Source organism: Myotis nattereri, assembly GCF_964212035.1.
Source record: "Myotis nattereri genome assembly, chromosome: 12".
Taxonomy (NCBI): domain Eukaryota; kingdom Metazoa; phylum Chordata; class Mammalia; order Chiroptera; family Vespertilionidae; genus Myotis; species Myotis nattereri.
Window position 1 is genome coordinate 56,524,336 of NC_138087.1, and position 21,686 is coordinate 56,546,021.

A 21,686-nucleotide genomic window follows, 5' to 3' on the forward strand; every position below is an offset into this window, starting at 1 on the left:
ACTAAAACTGCCACTTCATTGTTCAAAAGTCTTACTTAGTTCCCTATTACCTAACAAGTAAGGGATATACTTCTTAGTTAAGTATTCAAAATTCTGTACACTCTAATAATACAAGATTTTTAGCTACTAAGCTGCTATTCCACAGGTACCCTGCATTAACTGAACGTCTTGAACACTTGAATTCACTCCTCTCTGTGGAACATACCATAATAATGCCGTTATCCTCACCTATAATATAAATCCTCTCCATCTTTCAAGGCTCCACTCGTGTAATTTTTCAGATCACTTCAGCAAAAGAGACCATTCCCTTTATTGTATCTACTGTTCAAATGGCACTATCATTTACTATTTTCTTTAGTAATTATTTGTTTCCTGTTTTATACCCCCATAAGACTAGATTAAACACCTGATGGACTAAGTGTTATAAGTCTTCTAACCTTCAAAATGCTTACCATGATGTATTCCACACAATTAAGCATGTAATAATGATTTAATGTACAAATACAATATATAAAAAGTAAAAACAGAAAATTCAAATACACAAGTAAATACATTCAGCACTGCAAAATATCTTTGGAGTCCCAGAAAGATAAAATTAACTTAAAAAAAACAACTAAAACTTGAATAAAATTTTGATGCTATTGTTACATTATTAGTTGAACAAAGTTTACAAGAAAAGTATATACTCACCCAAATTTTAAGTGCTCAAATTTATTAATTTTTTTGCTCTTAAGAATTAATCAAGCCCTAGCTGGTATGGCTCTGTGGATAGAGCGTCAGCCCGTGGACTGAAGAGTCCCAGGTTCAATTCCAGTCCAGGGCACATACTTCAGTTGCAGGCTCAATCCCAGGCCCTGGTCAGGGCACGTGCGGAAGGCAACCAATCCATGTCTCTCTCTTACATCGATGTTTTTCTCCCTCTATCTCTCCTCCTCCCTTCCACTCTCTCTCTGAAAATCAATGAAAAAATATCCACAGGTGTAAATTAAAAAATAATAAAAAATATTAGGGGAAAGTTAATTATTCAGCCCTCCCCTTTTGCATTTTCGTCTTTCCCCACCACTATCCTCAACCCAATATACATATACATACACACACACATGCACACACACACTGTAGGTTGTTGTCTATGTAGTATAGCCTGGAAAACACATTAGTTCTCTCTTTCTGATATGATCTATACATGGAAAAAGAACACACTATTAAAATATGAATGAATATTGTAGAGATTGCTACAATATTTTGAGAAAAGTCACATGTAATACGATGTGTATTTTGTTGCACAATTGTTATGATTGAGCATTGTTAAAACAAAACATAACTATAGACGTCATTTTCTGGGTGAATCTCTTGAGGAACGTTTGGAATTGCTGGTGTCTCTGGTTCTTGTGCTTTGGGTTTTTCTTTCATTTCTGTAAAATAAAATAAAATATAAAAATAGGTTCAATAAATGGTATTAGGACAATTGACTATCCATTTGAAGAAAAACAAAACTCTACCTCAGACTTTGCACAAAAACAAATTACAGATGAATTAAAGATTTAAATATTAAAATACTATAAATGTTGTAGAAACAATAGAATGTTCCTATAATCTTCGGATTATAAAGGCCTTTCTAAGCAGAACACAGACCAGAAACCATAAAGGAAAAGATTGATACATTTGAACAACTAAAAATTTAAATTTAAATGTTGTCATATACAAGACAAAAAGCACTATAAACAAAGTTAAACCACAGACAACAACTGGAAAAAATATGTACAACTTATATGTAGGCAAAGGTTTAATAACTATTATTTAAAGAGTTTTTAATCAACCAAAAAAAGATAGATATCCCAAACTTAAAATAGAACAAGGATTCAAACAGGCAATTCTCAAAAGAAAAAATTCAAATTCATAATAATCATGAAAAGATGTCAAGTAGCATTAGTCATCAAAAAGGTGGAAATTAAAACAATTAGTGTTTTTTTTAACCTAGCAGGTAGGCAAAGATTTTTAAAACATTACTTGGAACCCTACTAATCCCATGGTTTTGTTGCACTCTTCTTTAAGGAGAAACAGTAAATAAACTATCAAAAGGATTTCTTTAGAAAATAATTCCCTGGAGAAAACTATGGTCTGACAGTCTCAGCTCAATTTCTTTTTCTTTCTTTTTTTTTTGTTACTCCTCACCCAAGGATATTTTTCCAGTGATTTTTAGAGAGAGTGGAAAGGAGGGGGAGAGACGGAAAGGAAGATCACATCAATTGGTTGCCTCCCGCATATTCCCTGACCAGGGCCGGGGATTAAGATGCAACCAGTATGTGCCCTTGACTGGAATCAGACCCTGGACTCTTTAGTCCGCAGGCTGATGCTGTATCCACTGAGCCAAACCAGCTAGGGGAGCCCATTTTCTTATAGTACAATCTACAGCACTGTACAAAGAGAACAGAGATTCTCAGTAATGTCCCTGAGGCAAGTTAAATTGAAGAAAGGTTACATTCTCTTCAAAATTCTATACTTAGGAGAAAGCTTTTCAGACAAATAATAAAATAGAAAGGGTTTTTGATAAACATGATAAATCCTGGTTAACAGGAATCACATTTTACACCTTTGTATCTTCTTCAGTACTGTACACCATGTATTTACTTGCCTTTTGCTTGCCAGGAAATTTTAATTTTCAAGAAAAACTCTATTCAAGTTTTCTTGTAAATCTAAACTTAATTATCCCTAAAATATTTTGCACACACATTATCCTATATTGGGTTCATTTCTTTTCACTGGCTAAAGCTTCTCAAAGTGGATAGCATGTACAAGTAACTACTATATACACTTATATTTTCAATTATTTTCTTTTAATTCTTGAAAATGTGCCAAACAGACATTGGTTAAATGAAAAACTAGCCAATGACATTAATGATACCCTTTGAGATGACGGGATAACCAAGGATTGTTGAAGAAGGCTATAAATCACCACTCTGAGGGAGATATAACTATTTAATGCTCTAATTATAAATGGAAACAGGTCGTTGACTTGTCCCTATAAACCACCCCTACCTTGAGAAGAAGTATGAACAGCCTTAGCATCTTCCTGGTGTGCTTTAGGATCCTGGCCTTGGGGCCCATCTGCTTCTTGGTTTGGTTCAGGAAAGCATTCTGTAGGCACATTCTTATTTTCGTATGGCTTAGTAGAGAGGTCTTCAGGCCCTTGTTTTTCTTGGTATATTTCAGGTGCACAATCTTCAGGCTCAGGTGTTTTTTGGTAAATGTGTATTTCAGATGGACATTCCTCATGAGCAGGTGTTTCTTGGGTTGTCTTATAAGAGAGGGCTTTGGGCACAGAATTTTCTTCGTATGCTTTATGAGAAATGTGTTCAGGTTCAACTGTTTCTTGGTATGCTTTTGTAGAAAGGTCTTTAGGCACAGCTATTTCTTGTTGTATTTTAGGAGGAAAGTTTTCAGTCCCAGCTATTCCTTGACCTGGTTCAGTACTGTCTTCCTTGGGTTCAGCTCTTTTTTGGTATGTTTCAAGAGTGTAGCCTTTAGGCACATCTGGTTTGGGGTATGCTTCAAGAGCGCATCCTTCCATGCCAGCTATGTCTTCATGGGTTTTAGAAGGAAGGGCTTTGACTAAAGACGTTTCTTGGCACATGGTAGGAGAGAGGTCTTCAGGTTCAGCCATATCATGGCACATTCTGGAAGAAGGGCCTTGAATTACAGAGATTTCTTGGCACATTTTAGGAGAGAGGTCTTCAGGTTCGGCCATATCTTGGCCTATTTCAGAAGGGTGGTTTTGAACTGTTGTTTCTTGGTACTGAGAAGAATTTTCCTGACATATAATGCTTTCTTGACCTATTGCAGAAAATGTTTTCTCAGGTTCCATTCTCTGTGGGGAGGCTACTGAAGGAAGAGCTTCAGGTACACTCCTAGGCGATTCGTTTTCTTTCTCTGTAGGTGTCAGTGCATTCTCCATCATTTCCTTTTCTAATTGTGACTGAGGCTCCACCTTCAGTTCTGTATTTTGTTTGTTCTTTCTCCCCCTTTGGTTTCCTTTTCCTGTTCTCTGCCGCTTGTATTTTTTCTCTCTGTGGAGAGATCAGAATTAGTGTCAGCAACAGGGCTACAGAATTCAGATAAGTGCTTGGTAATAACAGTCCAGGTATCCCCCTGCCTTGTTTCATAGCCTTTGAACAAGTCACTTAATCTCTCTGGGCCTCAACCTCCTTGTCTGCCAAATGAAGGAGCAGGGCTAGATGTACTCAGTTGTCAGGAGAGGACTGTCCCTCAAGAACTCTGTGTCTCTGATGCCTTGCTCACCAGGAAGTGTAGTGTGTGTTTGAGAGCATATACTTAATTGGTTATGAAAATGTATAATTATGCTATAAATGAATAGGCTGGCATTCTGGTTTATACACTAGTCTCTTTGGGTTTAGTCTGTTTGAGTTAGCCCACTATGTCCTGGGTAAACTCATACATTTGCGTTTCTACACCCTCAGTCCAGGCACTGCTCCTTGTTCTGTAATCTGCAGGTGGATGATGTATATGGCTTGCTTATCTAATACAGTGTCTTGAGCGCTCGCTTTGGCAGCACATATACTAAAATTGGAATGATACATAGAAGATAAGAAAAAAAGTCATATGAGATATATTGTAAGCTGGATCACAAGCTGCAAAAAACATTTCTTGAAGTTAACACGCCTGGTGGAAAGGCATGAGTGGCCATGTCATGCTTACTCTGAAGTAATAGCTGGATTAACGATCTAAAGATCAAAGGATGTACATGGAAATTGCAGCCAATGACAAATGGTTGGGTACTGCAAATATAACCAAATACAGATGGCTAATACAGATGGGCTCAGGGGGGAGGAAAAGGTTATAAATAAACACTTGATCATTTTTCTAAACCTATTGAAATTCTGCCCCATGCTACCTGTTCCAGAGAGCCTTCTCTTATAGACCAGAGGGCTGAAATGCTCTCCCTGCTTAACACTCCTTTGTGATTTATTAGGAGGATCACGCTTAAGGCCAGGAACAGAGGCTGCCTCAATCCGTAGTTATTTCTGGAGAAACCTTTAAAAAAAATAAACTAGATGTTCTTTAGTGATTAAACCAGTGTCTTTTATATCTTTGTAATGCTCATAGTTCCTTGTACACCTTAAAAATGTACATATACTCTATTTTGTGTTTGAAAATTTTCATAACCAAAAAAATTTAAAGATTGCCTCACCAAAACCAGTTTAAAGTCAATATTAAAAAGGTATATATGCAATAGGATAGTCAAAATATTAAAAATTAGAAGAAAAGGGAATCTAAAAATGGTGGTATTGAACCTCAACATTTTAAAATATAACTCCAAGTAACCAAGGTAACAAGGTAAATTATAAAATCCTTATTGTCAAATTATCTGAATTCTTCAGGAAACACTTTTTCCCAGATATTAAGTCCTAAATAATTTGTTATATAGATCTCTAAAGCAGGAAATCTGAGTAATATACATGTCCCATATTCTTCCTGGTAGTTTTTCAAAAGATTCTGTCATTTATCAACTATGTGATTATGGGTAAGTCACTTAACCTCTCTCTGCCTTGTTTTTTTCATAGGTTAAATGGAATATATAGTATCTCCCCAACATCATGTGGTTGTTATAAGAATTGCATGTAATAACTTACATGAATGAATTATCCAAATATAAAGTAGCACTCTTGTATTCCTATAGGAAACTTATAGTGCTTCCTATTTGCCAGGCACTGTTTTAAGTAATTTCCTTATCTATGTATATAAAAGGCTGATATGCAAAGTGTCCCCACGGGAGTTTGACCGGGAGACCTGATGTCCTATTGCTTACTGTGATGTGTGACCAAGAGGGGGCGGCGCAGAACAAAGGAAGGCCCCAGCTGGCAGTTGGCAGCTGGAGAAGGGAGGCCTTGGCTGGCAGCCGGAAGGCCCCAATTGGTCCTGTTCACTGGCCAGGCCTAGGGATCCTACTCGTGCACAAATTTTGTGCACCAAACCTCTAGTTCTCATATAAGGAATAATGATTTCACATCAATTTTTGAGGTGGATACTATTATCTCCATTTTGCAGATGATAAAACTGAGGCCCAGAAAGAGGGAGTAATAATCCAAGATCAAATGCCTAGGAAGTAGGGGAGCCAGGCTTCTAATCTAATCATCATGGCTTTAATAGCCAGGCTCTTAGTCATTACACCTGCTGCTTCTCTCTGGAACTACTAAGGTTTCACTGTGTGGTATGCTGTAGTGAGAACAGTACTCAGTACAGAAATGTGTCACCAGAGCAAGCACAGCCAGCTGCTAAGAGGTTCACCAAGGTGTCATGTACTTCAGTGACTTCCTCAGCCTTGGCTCCCCAGTCCAGCAAGCATAGAAACCCAATTCTACCAGCCCACTAACACTAGCTCCATTTATCAGGGGCAGAGCTCATCAACCAGCTCAAATAGACTGATATGTAAACCCAAAGGCCCATTTCTAAATGAACAGTGAGAAGTGCAAAGTCACACAGCAAAGAGTATTTGGGCTGATAAATGAATGCACTCTTTCTCTGTAGCAAGTACTTGGGAAGCCAATTAATGATCAGAAGGTTGCTGGGCAAACATAGAATTTAGAGAGCTAATTGGATACTCTTCAACAGAGTCACCTGCCACAGGACCCAAGTATAGATGTTTCTGCTAAAAAATAATAAACACATTCCTGGAAAATCTCACTTTCTGAAAAATCATGCACTAAAAGTAACAGTGGTTATGGGGGGAAATGAGCTGGGGCAAATGACTCAAAACCTATGCAACTTTTTCAACACTAGCAGAACCAATAATTGGTACTTAAGATAACTTGGATAGTCCAGACAGGTAGGTAATCATGACTGGAGGCTGCCTCAGGGGATAATAAAAATGCCCAAAAGCAACCGTGTAAATGCAGGTTTGCAGGTGCTGAGATTATGCAAATAAGGGCGGCACTCTGAGCCAGGGAAGTTGTCATTAGGTTGAGCACAGGAGGAAGTGCAACCTGCTACTCTTCTCTTAGGGAACAGCCCTGGATGCAGTCTGAAAAGGATCCTGCCTAAACAGCAGCCACGATAAAGGCTTTTTGCTTTCCTTCTATTCCCAATATTCTAGCTCCTTTGACTAGGAAAAAATCATGAATCAACACAACTTCCACATTATACTGACAACATTCTCCTATTTACCAATCGTTATGTGCGGTATTGCAGCAGAAAAGACAAATGCCCTTTTTTAAGAAGAGTGCTTAGATCAGTGGTTCTCAACTGGGGGCCATTTTGCTCCCTCTCTACCTGCCCCAGGAGACATTTGACAATGTTGACATTTTTGGTTGTCATAACTGGGGAGAAAAGAGGATTGCTATTGGCCAGATGCTGCTGCTAAACATCCTCAATGCACAGGACAGCTTCTCACACTAAGAAGTATCCTGCCCCCAGTGTCAATAGTGCCAAGGGACAAAAATCCTGGCTTCGATAGATGCTGTGCTCGTTGGCTCCTTGCTCTCCCCTTTTCCATCTCCAAGCAAGAAATGTCCCTGTTTTCAATCATATTCTAAATGGGTGCAGTTTGATGCTGCCTAATTTATAATCATGTTCTTGTACTCCCTCCCTGAGAGGACAGGTGACTTAGATGGGAGATTTAAGAATTCCCAAACTATCTTGTCACATCACTCATTTACAGTGTTGGTTTCCTTCCTAGAGAGTTAATCACACTCATTTGATAAGGATTACTAAGGGAGCTTGGAGAACAAACTCAGAGATTTCCTAACGGTGTCTCTTGCTCCCAACAACAAGATTCTTCTGTGTTTAAATTACCAGAGTGGTTGGATACCAGGCCTCTCAACAGCATAATTCGATTGTCTGGTGTTTTAATTTAAAGAGATGGGAGATAAAATTCTGTTCTCACCACTTTACCAGCTGTGTGACTTTAGACAAGAGATTTAACCCACTGGACACTTGGTTTCTTTTTTTTTTTTTTTTTGTAAATAGGGATAAAAGTTCCTGATTTACAGGATAGTTGGAATGATAAAATATAGTGTGTGAAAGTGCTCTTGGCACATAGCATTTGCTGGATAAATATCAGCTCCTTGCCCGGCTGGTGGATTGAGCATCGTCCCATGCTCCAAGAGGTCCCTGGTTTGATTCCCAGTCAGGGCACATGCCCGGGTTGGGAGCTCAATCCCCAATAGGGGACATGCAGGAGGCAGTTGATTGATGTTTCTCTCTCATTGATGTTTCTACCTCCCTCTTCCTTTCCCTCTCTATCTAAAAATCAATAAAAACGTATTTTAAAAAAACATATCAGCTCCTTTTTCCCTTATAAGGATACCATACCCAAATTGCCATTGTGAAGTTTGCTTTTCTTGTGCTTCAGCTTTTCTTTTCCTGAGCTGCTCTCTGTTTCGCAAACTCCAAGTTCCAATCACTTCTGTAAGATCAAAATGAAAGTTATAGGAGATAGCAACAAATTCTGACATTTATCAGCAAGAGTCCTATAGCAAAGGACTCTATGCTGGGTGTCTGCCTTCTCTTCTAGCTTTTTGAGGACAAGGACTCTACCTTATTTACCCTTGTACTTCCAAAGAATGTCTAGGAGCAAACAGTAAACCTTTTAAAATGAAAAGGTCAGTTTTTGTATGTAACTGTGCTACCAACCTATTAATTTCTTCAAAATAATTTTCACATATTGTATACACATGAAAGAAAAGAAAAATCAGCCATGTTCTTCCATCTTTAACATTATAACCTGTTTTCATTTTATTCCTCATACCCATCTAGCTCCTATGTTACACAAAATTGTAATGAGAATATACCACAATTTTATCATTTATTAACCAAACATTATATCAGATCATTTTCCGTGATCTGGTCTTCATAATTATAACTTTAATGACTGCATGATACTTAATCAGGTTGATGGGTTCTCATTTACCCAGTCATTCTACTTGTGTTGAACATTTAGGTTGTTGCCAGTTATTTTTTTGCCATTGTAAATCAAACTATAATAAGCACACTCATGCATATACTCTCTTTTTCCCTTTGGATTTTTTCTATAGGATGGTATTTCTCCACGTTCTTTGGAATATTAAAGTTATCATCAAAAAAAGGTTCTGTTGCTGTCCAAGTTTGAGAAACATTAAATGGGTCTTTGATGTAGGCTTTCTTAGAACCTGTGGAGTGACAGCAAATTTGCACTGGGAGCCCCAAAAGATAGAGTGTAGGAATCTAGGAGTTCATCAAAATGTCAAAGGGGCCCAAGGCATGAAAACGTTTAAAAGCACTGTCTCAAGGCCTAAATTCTGCAAAACGTTTTGAGAAATGCTGCTTTAGGATAGACCCAATGAGTAAAATTAGTGAACCAAAAGAATAAGAACTACAGTTCCTGCTATCTATTGCTATAAGCGTCCCAAAAGTTATACCAAATTTACATACCATAGATATATATGGATGTGTACTTGTTTAACCACAACCATCCAATATTGGGTATTTTCACTATCTTTCATTTAAATGTATTTCTTATTAATAATTTACTTATTATTTCCTTGTGTTTCTCTAGCTTATTAGAATCCTAGCACTAGAAGGCACTTCATAAAGATATACAACCCTTCTTCCCACCTATGGTTATATGAATGTACTCAATCATGCCCCTTTTTTGCCAGATCCATAAAAAAGAGGAAAATAATCATAGCCCCAATTCTTCCCAACAGCTACAACCTCTTTCATTACCTGGAACGTAGTTTTCTTGGTGAGAATCAGGTGTCTGATGCAGTGTCAAACGAGATTGGTTCTTTCCCAAATCCATCTTGCTGCAATACCTTCCTGCTATGTGGTCCGACTTCCTCAAGCTGCCTTTTTTAAAAATTTCAAAAGCAATTAACAGCTTACACACACACACACACACACAAACTCACTTTTCACTTGACTTCCCGCCTAAAAGTTTTATCTGGTTGGACCACAGCTGCTGGCTACTTCTACTTTCTTTATCACAGTGCACAGGTGTGAGTAGGGGTCATGGCTGCTGCTCTGTCCCCACCCTCTAGCACAGTTGCTAGTTATACAGGAGCCCTAGGCCCCAGCCTGGCGTGGCACAGCCTCTGGTACAGCAGCCACTTGGTTCTGTATGCCAACAAGTACCTGAGTCTGACGTTCTGTTTTACAGAGGGGGTGGCACAGATAGAAAGAACACTAGTCTAGGACTTAACCAGATCCATGTCCTAGAACAAGTCACTCACCCCTTTCTGTGGCTCTCTTTCCTTATTTGCAAAGTGGGTAAAAATAATTCCTGACTTGCGCACCTCACACAGTTTTTGTGAAAGTGAAAATAATAAATGTGAAAATTATGCAGAGTGCCATATGCTTGTGAAATTAATCTTATATTGTTTTTCCCATGTGGCATTTTTTACCTTAATCTGTTGCAAATTAATGTAAAATAAAGTCTTGCTGTATGTGCTGTAATAGACTTAGATAATAGGCGTAAAGACCTAAAATAGGATAAACAATTCAATCAACAAATGGGCAAAGGACCTAAATACTAGTAGATACTTTTTGAAAGAGGACATACAGAAGGCCAAGAGACATATGAAAACATGCTCAAAGTCACTAATCATCTGAGAGATGCAAATCAAAACGACAATGAGGTACCATCTCACACCTGTCAGAATGGCTATCATCAACAAATCAACAAACGACAAGTGCTGGCAAGAATGTGGAAAAAAAGGAATCCTCCTGCACTGCTGGTGGAAATAAAGACTGGTGCAGCCACTGTGGAGAACAGTACTAGTATAGAGTTTCCTCAAAAAATTAAAAATGGAACTCCCATTTGACCCAGTAATCCCACTTCTAGGAATATAGCCTAAAAAATCAGAAACACCAATCAGAAAGGATATATGCACCCCTATGTTCATAGCAGCACAATTTACAATAGCTAAGATTTGGAAACAGCCTAAGTGGCCATCAGCAGATGAATGGATTAAAAACCAGTGGTACATCTACACAATGGAATACTATGCTGCTGTAAAAAAGAAGGAACTCTTACCATTTGCAACAGCATGGATGGACCTGGAGAGCATTATGCTAAGCAAAATAAGCCAGTTGGAGAAAGATAAATATCACATGGACTCACTCATTTGTGGAATATAATGGACAACACAAACTGATAAACAAAAATAAAAAAAAAGAGAAGCATCGAAAGACTGTCAAACCTCAGAGGAAAGGCAGGGGAGGGGTGGGTAAGAGATCAACCAAAGGACTTGTATGCATGCAGATAAGCATAACCAATGGACTCAGGCACTAGGGGGGTGAGGGCATGTGCTGGGGGGCTGGGAGCGGGCTGGAAGAGGTCAATGGGGGAAAAAGGAGGCATATGTAATACTTTAAACAATAAAGAATTTAAATTTAAAAAAAAGACCTAAAATAGGAATTCAAAGCAAATTTGAACCCTTTTCTGCTAACCCGATCATTCACAAGTGACTCAAGCTAACTAGTGAAACCCACTGGTACTCATCCAGAAAAGTAAAAAAGCATTTCCTAATGAAAACATCACCATGGTAAGTCAAAGAAATAAAGCTGAAGTGGAGGGAATCACCCCATCTCCAATTGGTCACCCCATTTGTGGAGGCAAAAGGCACAGAGAACCACAGCTGTTCATCTACGGAGGGAACACTGAACACCTGATACCTGCAGCCAGTCAGGGGGACTTGGGTTAACATTGTGTCCTGGAGTCATAAATTAAATTGATGAGAGTTTAAATTCCAGTGTCGCCACATCCCCTAATTCAGTGACCTTAGTCATGGAGCCACTTTACCTCTCACATGGGAACAATTCATCATCTACCTCATGAGGTTATTGTGATCACTGAAACAAATAATCAATGTAAGGCATTTTATGTGCCTGACATGTTGAATGTGCTTAATCGTTGGCTGCTTTTATCTATATATACTAAAGCCAAGCGACCAGATGACCAGAACAACTGGATCGACCGGAATGACCAGTTGCTATGACACACACTGTGGTTGGCCAACCTCCTGCGGCCCCTCCCCCCCAGCCAGCTGGCCCCCTCCCATGCACGAATTTGTGCACTGGGTCTCTACTTAATAATAAAAATACAGTAACCAGATTTTGGGAAACCAAGTCATAGTTTAAAGGCATTTAAGAAACAGAAAATTTGAAAGAGATCCTCTATAATGTGAATAGGTGCCCATACTTCCATAGACTCTTAACACATTAGAACTGGAAGGGCCCCTGTAACCATCTAGTTCCTCCTCCTACTTTATTTACAAAGAAACAAGAACTAAGGAAGGATTTACCTGTCCCAAATTTTCTCGCTTATTGCTGACAGCACCTCTTACTAATTATAAGATGGGCTATCTTCTTATGCTTGATCTTGCCTGGGTATGAAAATGTATGTGTGATGTGAACATACACACTGAAAAGTATTGAAAATTACATAACACACACAAGAAACCACTGCCAAAACTTAACATGGTTTTTAATTAGCAGATCTTAATGCTTTAGCTTTAAGTTTCTCAGTTCCTCATTCTTTCTCACAAGTCTCTATCTAAAAATTCAGGTAAGTTCAGGGAGTCCCTATTCAGAGGAATCCTGTAGGGAATGGAAGGCATGCTTTGTAATCTATCTCTTGATTATTTTTGGATTTTCAGATAAAGGACTTAAAGAAATCAAATGCAAATTAAAAGAAACTTTGAAATTATAAAATGTCACTTTATATTTAAACTTGCATTTTAAATATTGTTATTTTTTAGATGTTTTAATTCTTAATGGTTGTTTCTTATGACAGCTCAGTAAAATAACCTTATAGAATACCTCTGGGGCACCTTACAGAAGATGAGGAAGTACTTCTTAAACAGGATTATCTTGACTTGGAGCTTATAACACCCATGTCAACGATCCAGCAAACATAACTGAATGCCCACTCTATACCACATACTGGGCAAGGCTGTCAAGCCACAAAGATGAAGAGATGTAGTCTCTGAGTTCTGTGTACTGCAGGCTCGTAGAGATAATCATCTTCATTGTAAGGGCGTATTTAGATTCTTTATTCTCTGCTGCAATCCTCCAAAGCTGATCCCACCCCTGCCTCTTGTTCCCAGTATCTAGGAGCAGAATGTGGAGGGACTATAAGTGGGAGGGGTTTCCAGTTAACAGTTAATTAGGGGACAGTATTGGGTGGAGGGGGCTAGTGGAGGAGGGACTTTGTAGCAAACTAGATTGGAAGTCAGGCAAGGTGTCTCTGGTGTGATAAGGAGGCCAGAGTAGAAACTAGTCTGGGACAGAAATAGCCACACAGTAAGTTTACAAGCCATAGTTCATTGTCCCTTCTCTCTAGAAAACTCCAGCATCACTGGCAGAATCTGAGATGTTAGGCATTAAAGGCATATTTTTAACAAATGCTGCCTTGTTCTAGAGTTATTTGCATAAATTTATGAAAACTCCCTCTAGGCCAAAAACTTAGACTTGTCTTTCTATCTCCACAGTTGAGTCTGGTGGGGAGGCTTGGCTCACAGTAGTCCCCATAAATGCCTCACTCCTGTATGCAGGACTAGCTTCCTAGGCATACAGCTTGTGAAAGTACCTTATACACTCAGAGGGGCTGATGCAACTGTAACCTAATGATAGTAATAACATCATCTATTCCAGAACTTCTTTTTTTTTTTTTTTTTTTTTATTCCAGAACTTTCTACCATCATTCACTGGCACTATCCTATGTGCTGGTTATATAGCAGTTAAGAGACAAAGTCCTGTCCATACAGAGCCTATAGTCTAATGGGGAGAGATAAACAATATGCAAATAAAGAAAATATGATACATATCAGATGGTGGTGAATGCTTTGGAGAAAAGTGAGCAGGGAAGGACTGGATGAGGAATGAGGGAGAAGGTTGATGGTGGTTGCAAATCAGGTAATCAGGGATGGATTGACCGATGTGGGACAGTTGAGTAGAACTGAAGATGAGGGGCCATCCAGACTGATATCTGGGAAGGCATTCTAGGCAGAGGGGCACCGACCAATGGCCTGAGGTGAGGGAGTGGTAAGAGGTGGGTTCACAGAGGTGGCTCGGCTCCTACCTCCTGTGGGGATTTCTACTCTGAGATGCATAGTGATGGGATGGCTTTTAACAGAGGAGTGATGCGACTTGGCTTATATTTTTAAAAGATTATTCTGGCAACTGTGCGGAGAACAGACCACTGGGCACAGGGGAGGAGGTGGAAGCAGGGAGGTGAGGTAGGTTTTGCAGTAATCCAGAGTTGGGCTGTGATGATGGTGGTGAAGCGGTCAATTCTGGAGCAGCATACAAATTGGGCATGGAGTGAGAGATGCAGTAAAAAACTATGACAAGGGTTTTGGTCTGAGCAACTGGAAGGATGGGGTTACCATGAAAAGATGAGAAAGACTAGGAGGAGCATGTTTGCAAGAGATGATTAGGAGTTTCTCTGGACGTGCTAATTGATTAGGGAGCAAAGGAGCAGCCAGTGAGGCAAAGGAAAACCAGGGAAGTGCAGTGCCCTGGAAGCCAAGTGGGAAAATGCTTCAAGAAAGAGGGAGTGATCAACTGTGTCAAATTTTGCTAAAAGGCAGAAGAAGGATTGATAATTGTCCTAACAATTTAATTCGATTCATTATAGACTGTAGAGCTCTGAGAGGTTTTAAATTATTTGGTCAAGGGCATACATAGATAGGACCAGCTACAGGGGCCAGCGCAAAATGAAAATGCAGAGCTCCTCCTTCAAAAATTAAGAATTTCAAGACAGCCGAAACCGGTTTGGCTCAGTGGATAGAGCGTCGGCCTGCGGACTGAAAGGTCCCGGGTTCGATTCCGGTCAAGGGCATGTACCTGGGTTGCGGACACATCCCCAGTGGGAGATGTGCAGGAGGCAGCTGATCGATGTTTCTCTCTCATCGATGTTTCTAACTTTCTATCTCTCTCCCTTCCTCTCTGTGAAAAATCAATAAAATATATTAAAAAAAAAAGAATTTCAAGACAGCTACAGAAGAAAATTAAGCCCAGCACAGGGACCCACTTTCTAAGTGCTTTACTGGATCCTTGCAGTAGACTTAGGAAATAGCTATTATCATTTTTCAGATCAAGCCTGGTGCTCAGGCTGTTTTGTCTGTGGAGTAGCCCATTCCCTGTCTCACTGCTTCATTAATAAACTCACTTTCACCCTAAACTGTACTTATTTATTTCAGTTCATCTTAAACTCTTAAAAAAGAGAAAAGACACTGGTGCTCAGAGTATAGAGTGATTTGACTAAGGTCACAGAGCTAGACTGGTAGTCTGAGCCTGGAACCTGAACCACCAACCTCTAAGTCTGGCCTTCTTCCTACTGGCCCAAACCAGATATTGAGGGAGATTGCTTTCCTGCCTCCTGACCCATCTGGAGAGAGGGGGTTTAAGTATTGAGGCCTTGCTCATGCATTTCAGAGGCCTGGTTGAACTGGAGAAAAGATGTGGGAGGGGAGGAAGCACATTGCTAAGTACTTCTGTCCTAGGACTCTTTACAATGGGGTTCAAAAGGGAGCACTGGGTACTATTTAAGTCACACACATGACCTGATAAAAGTGCCCCAGACCTAATGTAGTTTTCGGCTATACTGATAAAATTATAGCGCCCCAAAAACAGGGAGATCAGAGTCCTGCTACATTTTGGATGTCATCCCTAGAGTGTTACACTGTGAAGATCAGGTGAATGGTATTTGAAAACGTACTAAAAAGAGCCAGGGGGTCTGTGTAATTTGGGGAAAATCACTCAGTTCTTTCGGATCCTGTTTCTTCACTTGTAAAAATTAATACCTCACAGGGATTCTGTGAAAATAAAAAAGATCATGAGATTTTTTTTATAAAATAAAAGAACTGTGCAGATAGTAGAAGTGCCATAAACTTGGATGGTGTTAATAGTATTATTAGCACGTTCTAATGATGCACCTGGGCATTTTTCTTGAGTGCATCTGGTGGAAAAGACAAGAAGGGGAAGAGATTGTACACTTCTTTCTCTTAGTATTCCTTCTTTGCTAAAAAAGTTTTTCAAAATGTTTGAATTCTTGTTTGCATCTAGCTCTGTTTTTCCTAAGTGGGGAAGAGGGGTTTCTTGTTTCCCTCTCTCTGTCTGTGGATGCATGATAAATGAGGCTGTCTCTGCTAAAACAGATGCTGCTGTGCACATACAGATAACATGTTCTCCAACTTCAGAATGGCTGTAACTTGACTTCCAATCTAGTTGGTTCCAAAGTCCTTCCTCTGGCCTCCTCCACTAAAGCTACTTTCTATTTCTTAATGTGTAGACACATTTGCTTCTCTAGATAAACATTAGTGAGTGGTCATTTTCTGGGGAAGAACAATCGGCTCTCATCTTGAGCCTCCATCACATCTTTATCCTTTCATTCCTGAACTGACAACGTACTCTCAGTCTGCCTCTTTTTTTCCACACCACTTTTTAAAAAAAATCCTCACCCCAGGATATGTTTATTGATTTTAGAGAGAGGAAGGGAGAAAGATAGATAGATAGATGATGATTGATAGATAGATAGATAGATAGATAGATAGATAGATAGATAGATAGATAGAGAAATGCCTCCCATACGTACCCCGACTGGGGATCAAACCTGCAACCTTTTTGGTGTACAGGATGACACTCCAACCAACTAAGCCACCTGGCCAGGGCTTTCCACACCTCGTTCATTCCTTCATATCTGTACTCTAGTTTTTTCTTCCACGTACTGTTCTCTCATGAGTCATCAATGGTTTCCTAAAGGCCAAGTCCAGTGGTGTCTCCTCAGTTCTCTCTCATGACTCCTCTGACCATGGCTACCCTCCTTGAAACCTTCCGGCCGTCGGCTTCTATGGTAGAGTATTCTTTGTCTCTCTCCTCCTTCCCCATGCCTATTCACAGGCTTCTTTCTCATTCCTCTAGATGTGGGAGGTATTTCCCAAGGAGGATGACCTGATGCTTTTCTTCTGATACTCTACCCTCCTTAGACATCGATCCAACTGTGGCACGCCTCTAGCTATCACCTCTATGCAGATATATTCTAAATAAATAACTGAGTTCTAAGATCACAATTTAAATGGACTCTGGTTATCATTCATCATCTGAATATCCCACTGCACCTCGAAATTAGTACAGCAAAAAGCAAATATCTCTTCCCCTAAAGCCAGTCTCCTCTGTGCTTTATTTGTGCTAGAGTAGGTGCACCATGCTCCCGGTCACCTGGTTCCAAGCCTTCAGAACTGTCTTTGACTCTGCCTCCTCACATCCAGTTGAATACAGTTCTTTGAGTTCATTCTTCCCAGGGTCCTACATGCTCATCCCTCTTTCCTGTCCCATGCCGTCATCCGAGACGGGACCTCAATTTCTTATTGGAAATATTGAAAAAGCTTCCTAAGTGGTGTGTCTGCTTTCATCTCCCTTCACCTCCCTAGGCCATCATGTACAAACAACCAGAACATTCCCACCATAGCTAGCTCTGAACTGGTCACTACCCTATTTAGGATCCTGTAAAGTCTCAGTGTAACTGGAAGAATAAAGACTAAATTTCTCACCTGGCTGGTGTGCTCAGTGGTTGAGTGTCGACCTACGAACCAGGAGATCACAGTTCTATTCCCGGTCAGGGCACATGCCTGGGTTTGGGCTCGATCCCAAATGGGGGTATGGAGGAGGCAGCGGACCAATTATTCTCTCTCATCATTGATGTCTCTATCTCTACCTTTCTCTCCCTCTCTGAAATCAATAAAAATATATAGTTCTTTAAAAGACTAAATTTCTCAGACTGGCATTTAAAGCCAACTTCCTACTATTCTCTAACATAGCCAATGTTAGAGAATAGCCAATATTTCTGAAAATAGCCAATATTCCAACTCAGTGGTGCTGCTTCCCACCCTACTTGGCCTTGACTTTTTCTAACACCCCAGTACCTTTATTCACACCTCCTGGCTGTTTGGTGCCCTTCCCTGGTGTCTGCCCATCCAGAGAGTGAGTGCCTCCATCACAAAGCCTTTGATGATGATAACGATGATGCTAATGATATGTCAGCCACCCTACAAACACATAATGGGTACCTGACATTTTACCCGCATCATCTCATTTAGTTCTTCCAACTAATATTATCTCCATTTTACTGATAAGGAAATTATTGCTTAAAGAAGTTAGATTACATCCCAAAGTCACATGGACTCATAAGTACCAGAGTTAGGGCTCAAAACCGAGGCTGTTTGACTTTAAAGTTCATAGATTTAACTATCTGTTTTACTACCTTTTCCTACCTTATAGTTTTCTGAGCATTCTTGATCTGAGCTTCTTGTATGGCAAATATTACTTCATTTTTAAATTTTATTGTTCATGTGTACACATCTTTTCTACAATATTTATTCAGCAAACTTTTATAGAACATTTATTTCTTGCCATACCCTTTGCTAAGAATTGGAGCCATAGAGGAGAATTAAACAGAAGTCCTTCCTTCAAGGTACTCAGTCTAATTGAGGATGATAGACAACAAGTAAATGTGAATATAGAATACAATACAGTGTGATGATTTTAATATCAATATTTTCAAATGTTCTGAGAGTAGAGGTGAAGTACTTCATTCTGCTGCCATAGAAGTGGAAAGATAAGGGCTATAATTCTCTTTATTCATAACTGCCTTAGAATGAGTCTACTTAGAATGTCAATAAGTAGAGTTAGGAAAATGAAGAGCATATATATATGCTCAATGGTGCTGCTTCCCACCCTACTTGGCCTTTACTTTTTCTAACACCCCAATACCTTTATTCACACCTCCTGGCTGTTTGGTGCTCTTCCCTGGTGTCTGCCCATCCAGAGAGTGGGCCATATGCTTGAACTACTTTCCTCTCCTACCTCTAATTCTACTTCTTTCATATTTAATGAAATAAGGTAGTAATATATTATCCTTTCCAATCCCTTCTCCCTCCTTTCTTCCCTTTTTCCCTCTCTTTCACGCTCTTCTTTTTTCTGCAATTTGTTGACTACCTACTCTGTGTTCCAAACTATGCAGGGTTCTATAGATACAAAGGCAAATATAAAAACAAACAAACCAGCATACAGAGAAAATTAAGGGAACACAGAGGAGGAACATCTAACCAAAATGGAGAGATGGGGGTCAAACAAGTCTTTCTGGAATAGATGATCTTGAGCAGTTTTGAAGGGTGAATAGGAATTAACTACTGAGACACAGCAAGGCTAAGAGGAAACGAACACAGGCTCTGGAGTCAGATCTAAGTTCATTCAAATCAGGTTCTGTGTGACCTTAAGCAAGTTACTTAAAATTCCAGCCTCATGTCTCTCACATAGAATGGACAGCATAACACCTACTTTTCATGACTATTATGCGAATTAAGAATGATGACTATGTATGAAAAAATGCTCAAAATCACTGATCATCAGAGAGATGGAAATTGAAATGACAATGAGGTATCACCTAACACCTGTCAGAATGGCTACCGTCAACAAATCAACAAATGACAAGTGCTGGTGGGAATATGGAGGAAAAGGAACCTTAGTACACTTCTGGTGGGAATGCAGACTGGTGCAGCCATTATGGAATTTCCTCAAGAAATTAAATATGGTACTGCCATTTGACCCAGTGATCCTACTTCTAGGAATATATCCTAAGAAACCCTAAACACCCATCAGAAAGAATGTATGCACCCTTATGCTCATAGCAGCACAATTTACAATAGCTAAGCTCTGGAAACAGCCCAAGTGCCCATCAGTAGATGAGCTGTGGTACATTTATACCATGGAATACTATGCAGCAGTAAAAAATAGAGTTTCTTACCCTTTGAGACATCATGGAGGGACCTGGAGAGTATCATGGTAAGTGAAATAAGTCAGTCAGAGAAAGATAAGTATCACATGATCTCACTCATATGTGAAATCTAAGTAATAAAATAAACTGATAAACTGTGGATCAAGAGACATGGAAGCATGGAAGAGTGCGGAATCTCGGAGGGAAGGAGGGGGAGGGTGGCTGAGTGGGAGATAATCAACCAAGTATGTATACATATATGCATGGCCTATGGACAGACAATGGGGAGGTCAGGGCCTGGGGAGAGGGGTGGGGGCAGTTTGTAGGGGGCCAACGGGGGAGAAAGGGAGACGTATGTAATACTTTTCAACAACAACAACAAAAAAGAATGATGGCTATGGAAAGCATCCAGCACACAGCAGATCTTAATACACTGGTTTGTTATTATGATTGTTCATATCTCAATAATAGTAAGTGAAATAGGACCACTAAATAATAAAACTAGACAAGGCATCAGAGTTATTTCATCGGTATGGAAAAATGGAGATCCAAAGAGAGGCTGCTCTTACACAAGTGTAACGCCAGTTGGAGCTGGAATCTAGATCCTCTCGGAGTTCTACCATTTTCCCTTCACCTATCTGGTGTTCTAAACTCTTCTGACTACAAGTCAGTCTACCTCATTCCTAGCTTAAGGAAGTATTTCCCAAACTTTCCAATTATTTACATCCCATGTTTGTGATTTTTGCCATATTCTTATAATAAATACCTTCTGTATTATTATTAATATTTTTTCAAATAAGTTTATTTTTACCAAAAGTATTTTAAATGGAAATTTCATATCACCATCATAAATGGAAAGCCAACAATATCACCTGTGAAATGACAGGTTTGTGGTAAGACAATTTCTTTTAAGGCACAGTAAAATAAATATTGAACTATCTATCCTATATAATAAAAGGGTAATATGCAAATCGACCAAACGGCAGAACAACTGGTTGCTATGATGCACAATGACCACCAGGGGGCAGATGCTCAATGCAGGAGTTGCCCCTGGTGGTCAGTGCGTTCCCACAGGGGAAGCACCACTCAGCCACAAGCCCGGCTGACGGCTGGTGAGCACAGCAGCAGCCCTCCATACCAGTGCTAAGGATGTCCGACTGTGGCTTAGGCCTGCTCACCACGTGGGCCTAAGCCGTCAGTCAGACATCCCCCGAGGGCTCCCAGACTGCTACAGGGCGCAGGCTGGGCTGAGGGGAACCCCCACCTCCAGTGCATGAATGTCGTGCACCAGGCCTCTAGTCCTATCTAATAAAAGAGAAACATGGTAATTAGCTGTACCTCTGCTACCCTTCCCATTGGCTAATCAGGGCGATATGCAAATTAACTGCCAGCCAAGATGGCGGCCGGCAGCCAGGCAGCTTGAAGCGAACATGAGGCTTGCTTGCTTCAGTGACAGAGGAAGCCAACCTTCCCGACCTGCTGCTGCTGGGCTCTGAGCTTGCAGTTTGAAACATTGTTACAAATATAGAAGCTAAACAAAACCCCAGAAACCTGCTTTCAGCCAGACGGGATCTGAGCTGGAGTTGAAACAGTGTTTCAATTATAGAACCCAAACAAACCAGATACCTGCTTTCAGCAGCGGAGGCCTCAGAGCTGGAGCCAAGCCTCAGAGCTAAAGCTGGCCCAGAATAAAAAAAAAAAGAAAAAAAGGAGCGGTTGGGAGCTTCAGTCACCTGCCAGCCTGAAAACAGCCCTCAGCCCCTCACCCTGGCTGGCCAGGAGCACCAGTGGGGACCCCCACCCTGAAGGGGGTGTGACCAGCTGCAAACAGCCATCAGCCCCTCACCCAGGCTGGCCAGGCACCCAAGCGGGACCCCCACCCTGATCCAGGACACCCTTCAGGGCAAACCAGCCGGCC

The 21,686-nt window shown here is 40.2% G+C and overlaps 1 protein-coding gene across 1 annotated transcript in view; it reads right to left on the bottom strand.

Moving 5' to 3' along the window:
• Nucleotides 1–473: 473 nt before the first annotated feature.
• The window catches only part of HEMGN (hemogen), a 44,526-nt gene continuing 23,313 nt past the window's right edge, over nucleotides 474–21,686 (bottom strand). The window contains exons 3-6 of the mRNA XM_081102986.1: nucleotides 9,718–9,840; nucleotides 8,326–8,419; nucleotides 3,037–4,064; nucleotides 474–1,412 (exon numbers count right to left, since the gene is read on the bottom strand). Of these exons, the coding sequence (XP_080959112.1) occupies nucleotides 1,306–1,412; nucleotides 3,037–4,064; nucleotides 8,326–8,419; nucleotides 9,718–9,840 (1,352 nt within the window). The 3' untranslated portion in view covers nucleotides 474–1,305. The remainder of the gene's footprint in view (nucleotides 1,413–3,036; nucleotides 4,065–8,325; nucleotides 8,420–9,717; nucleotides 9,841–21,686) is intronic.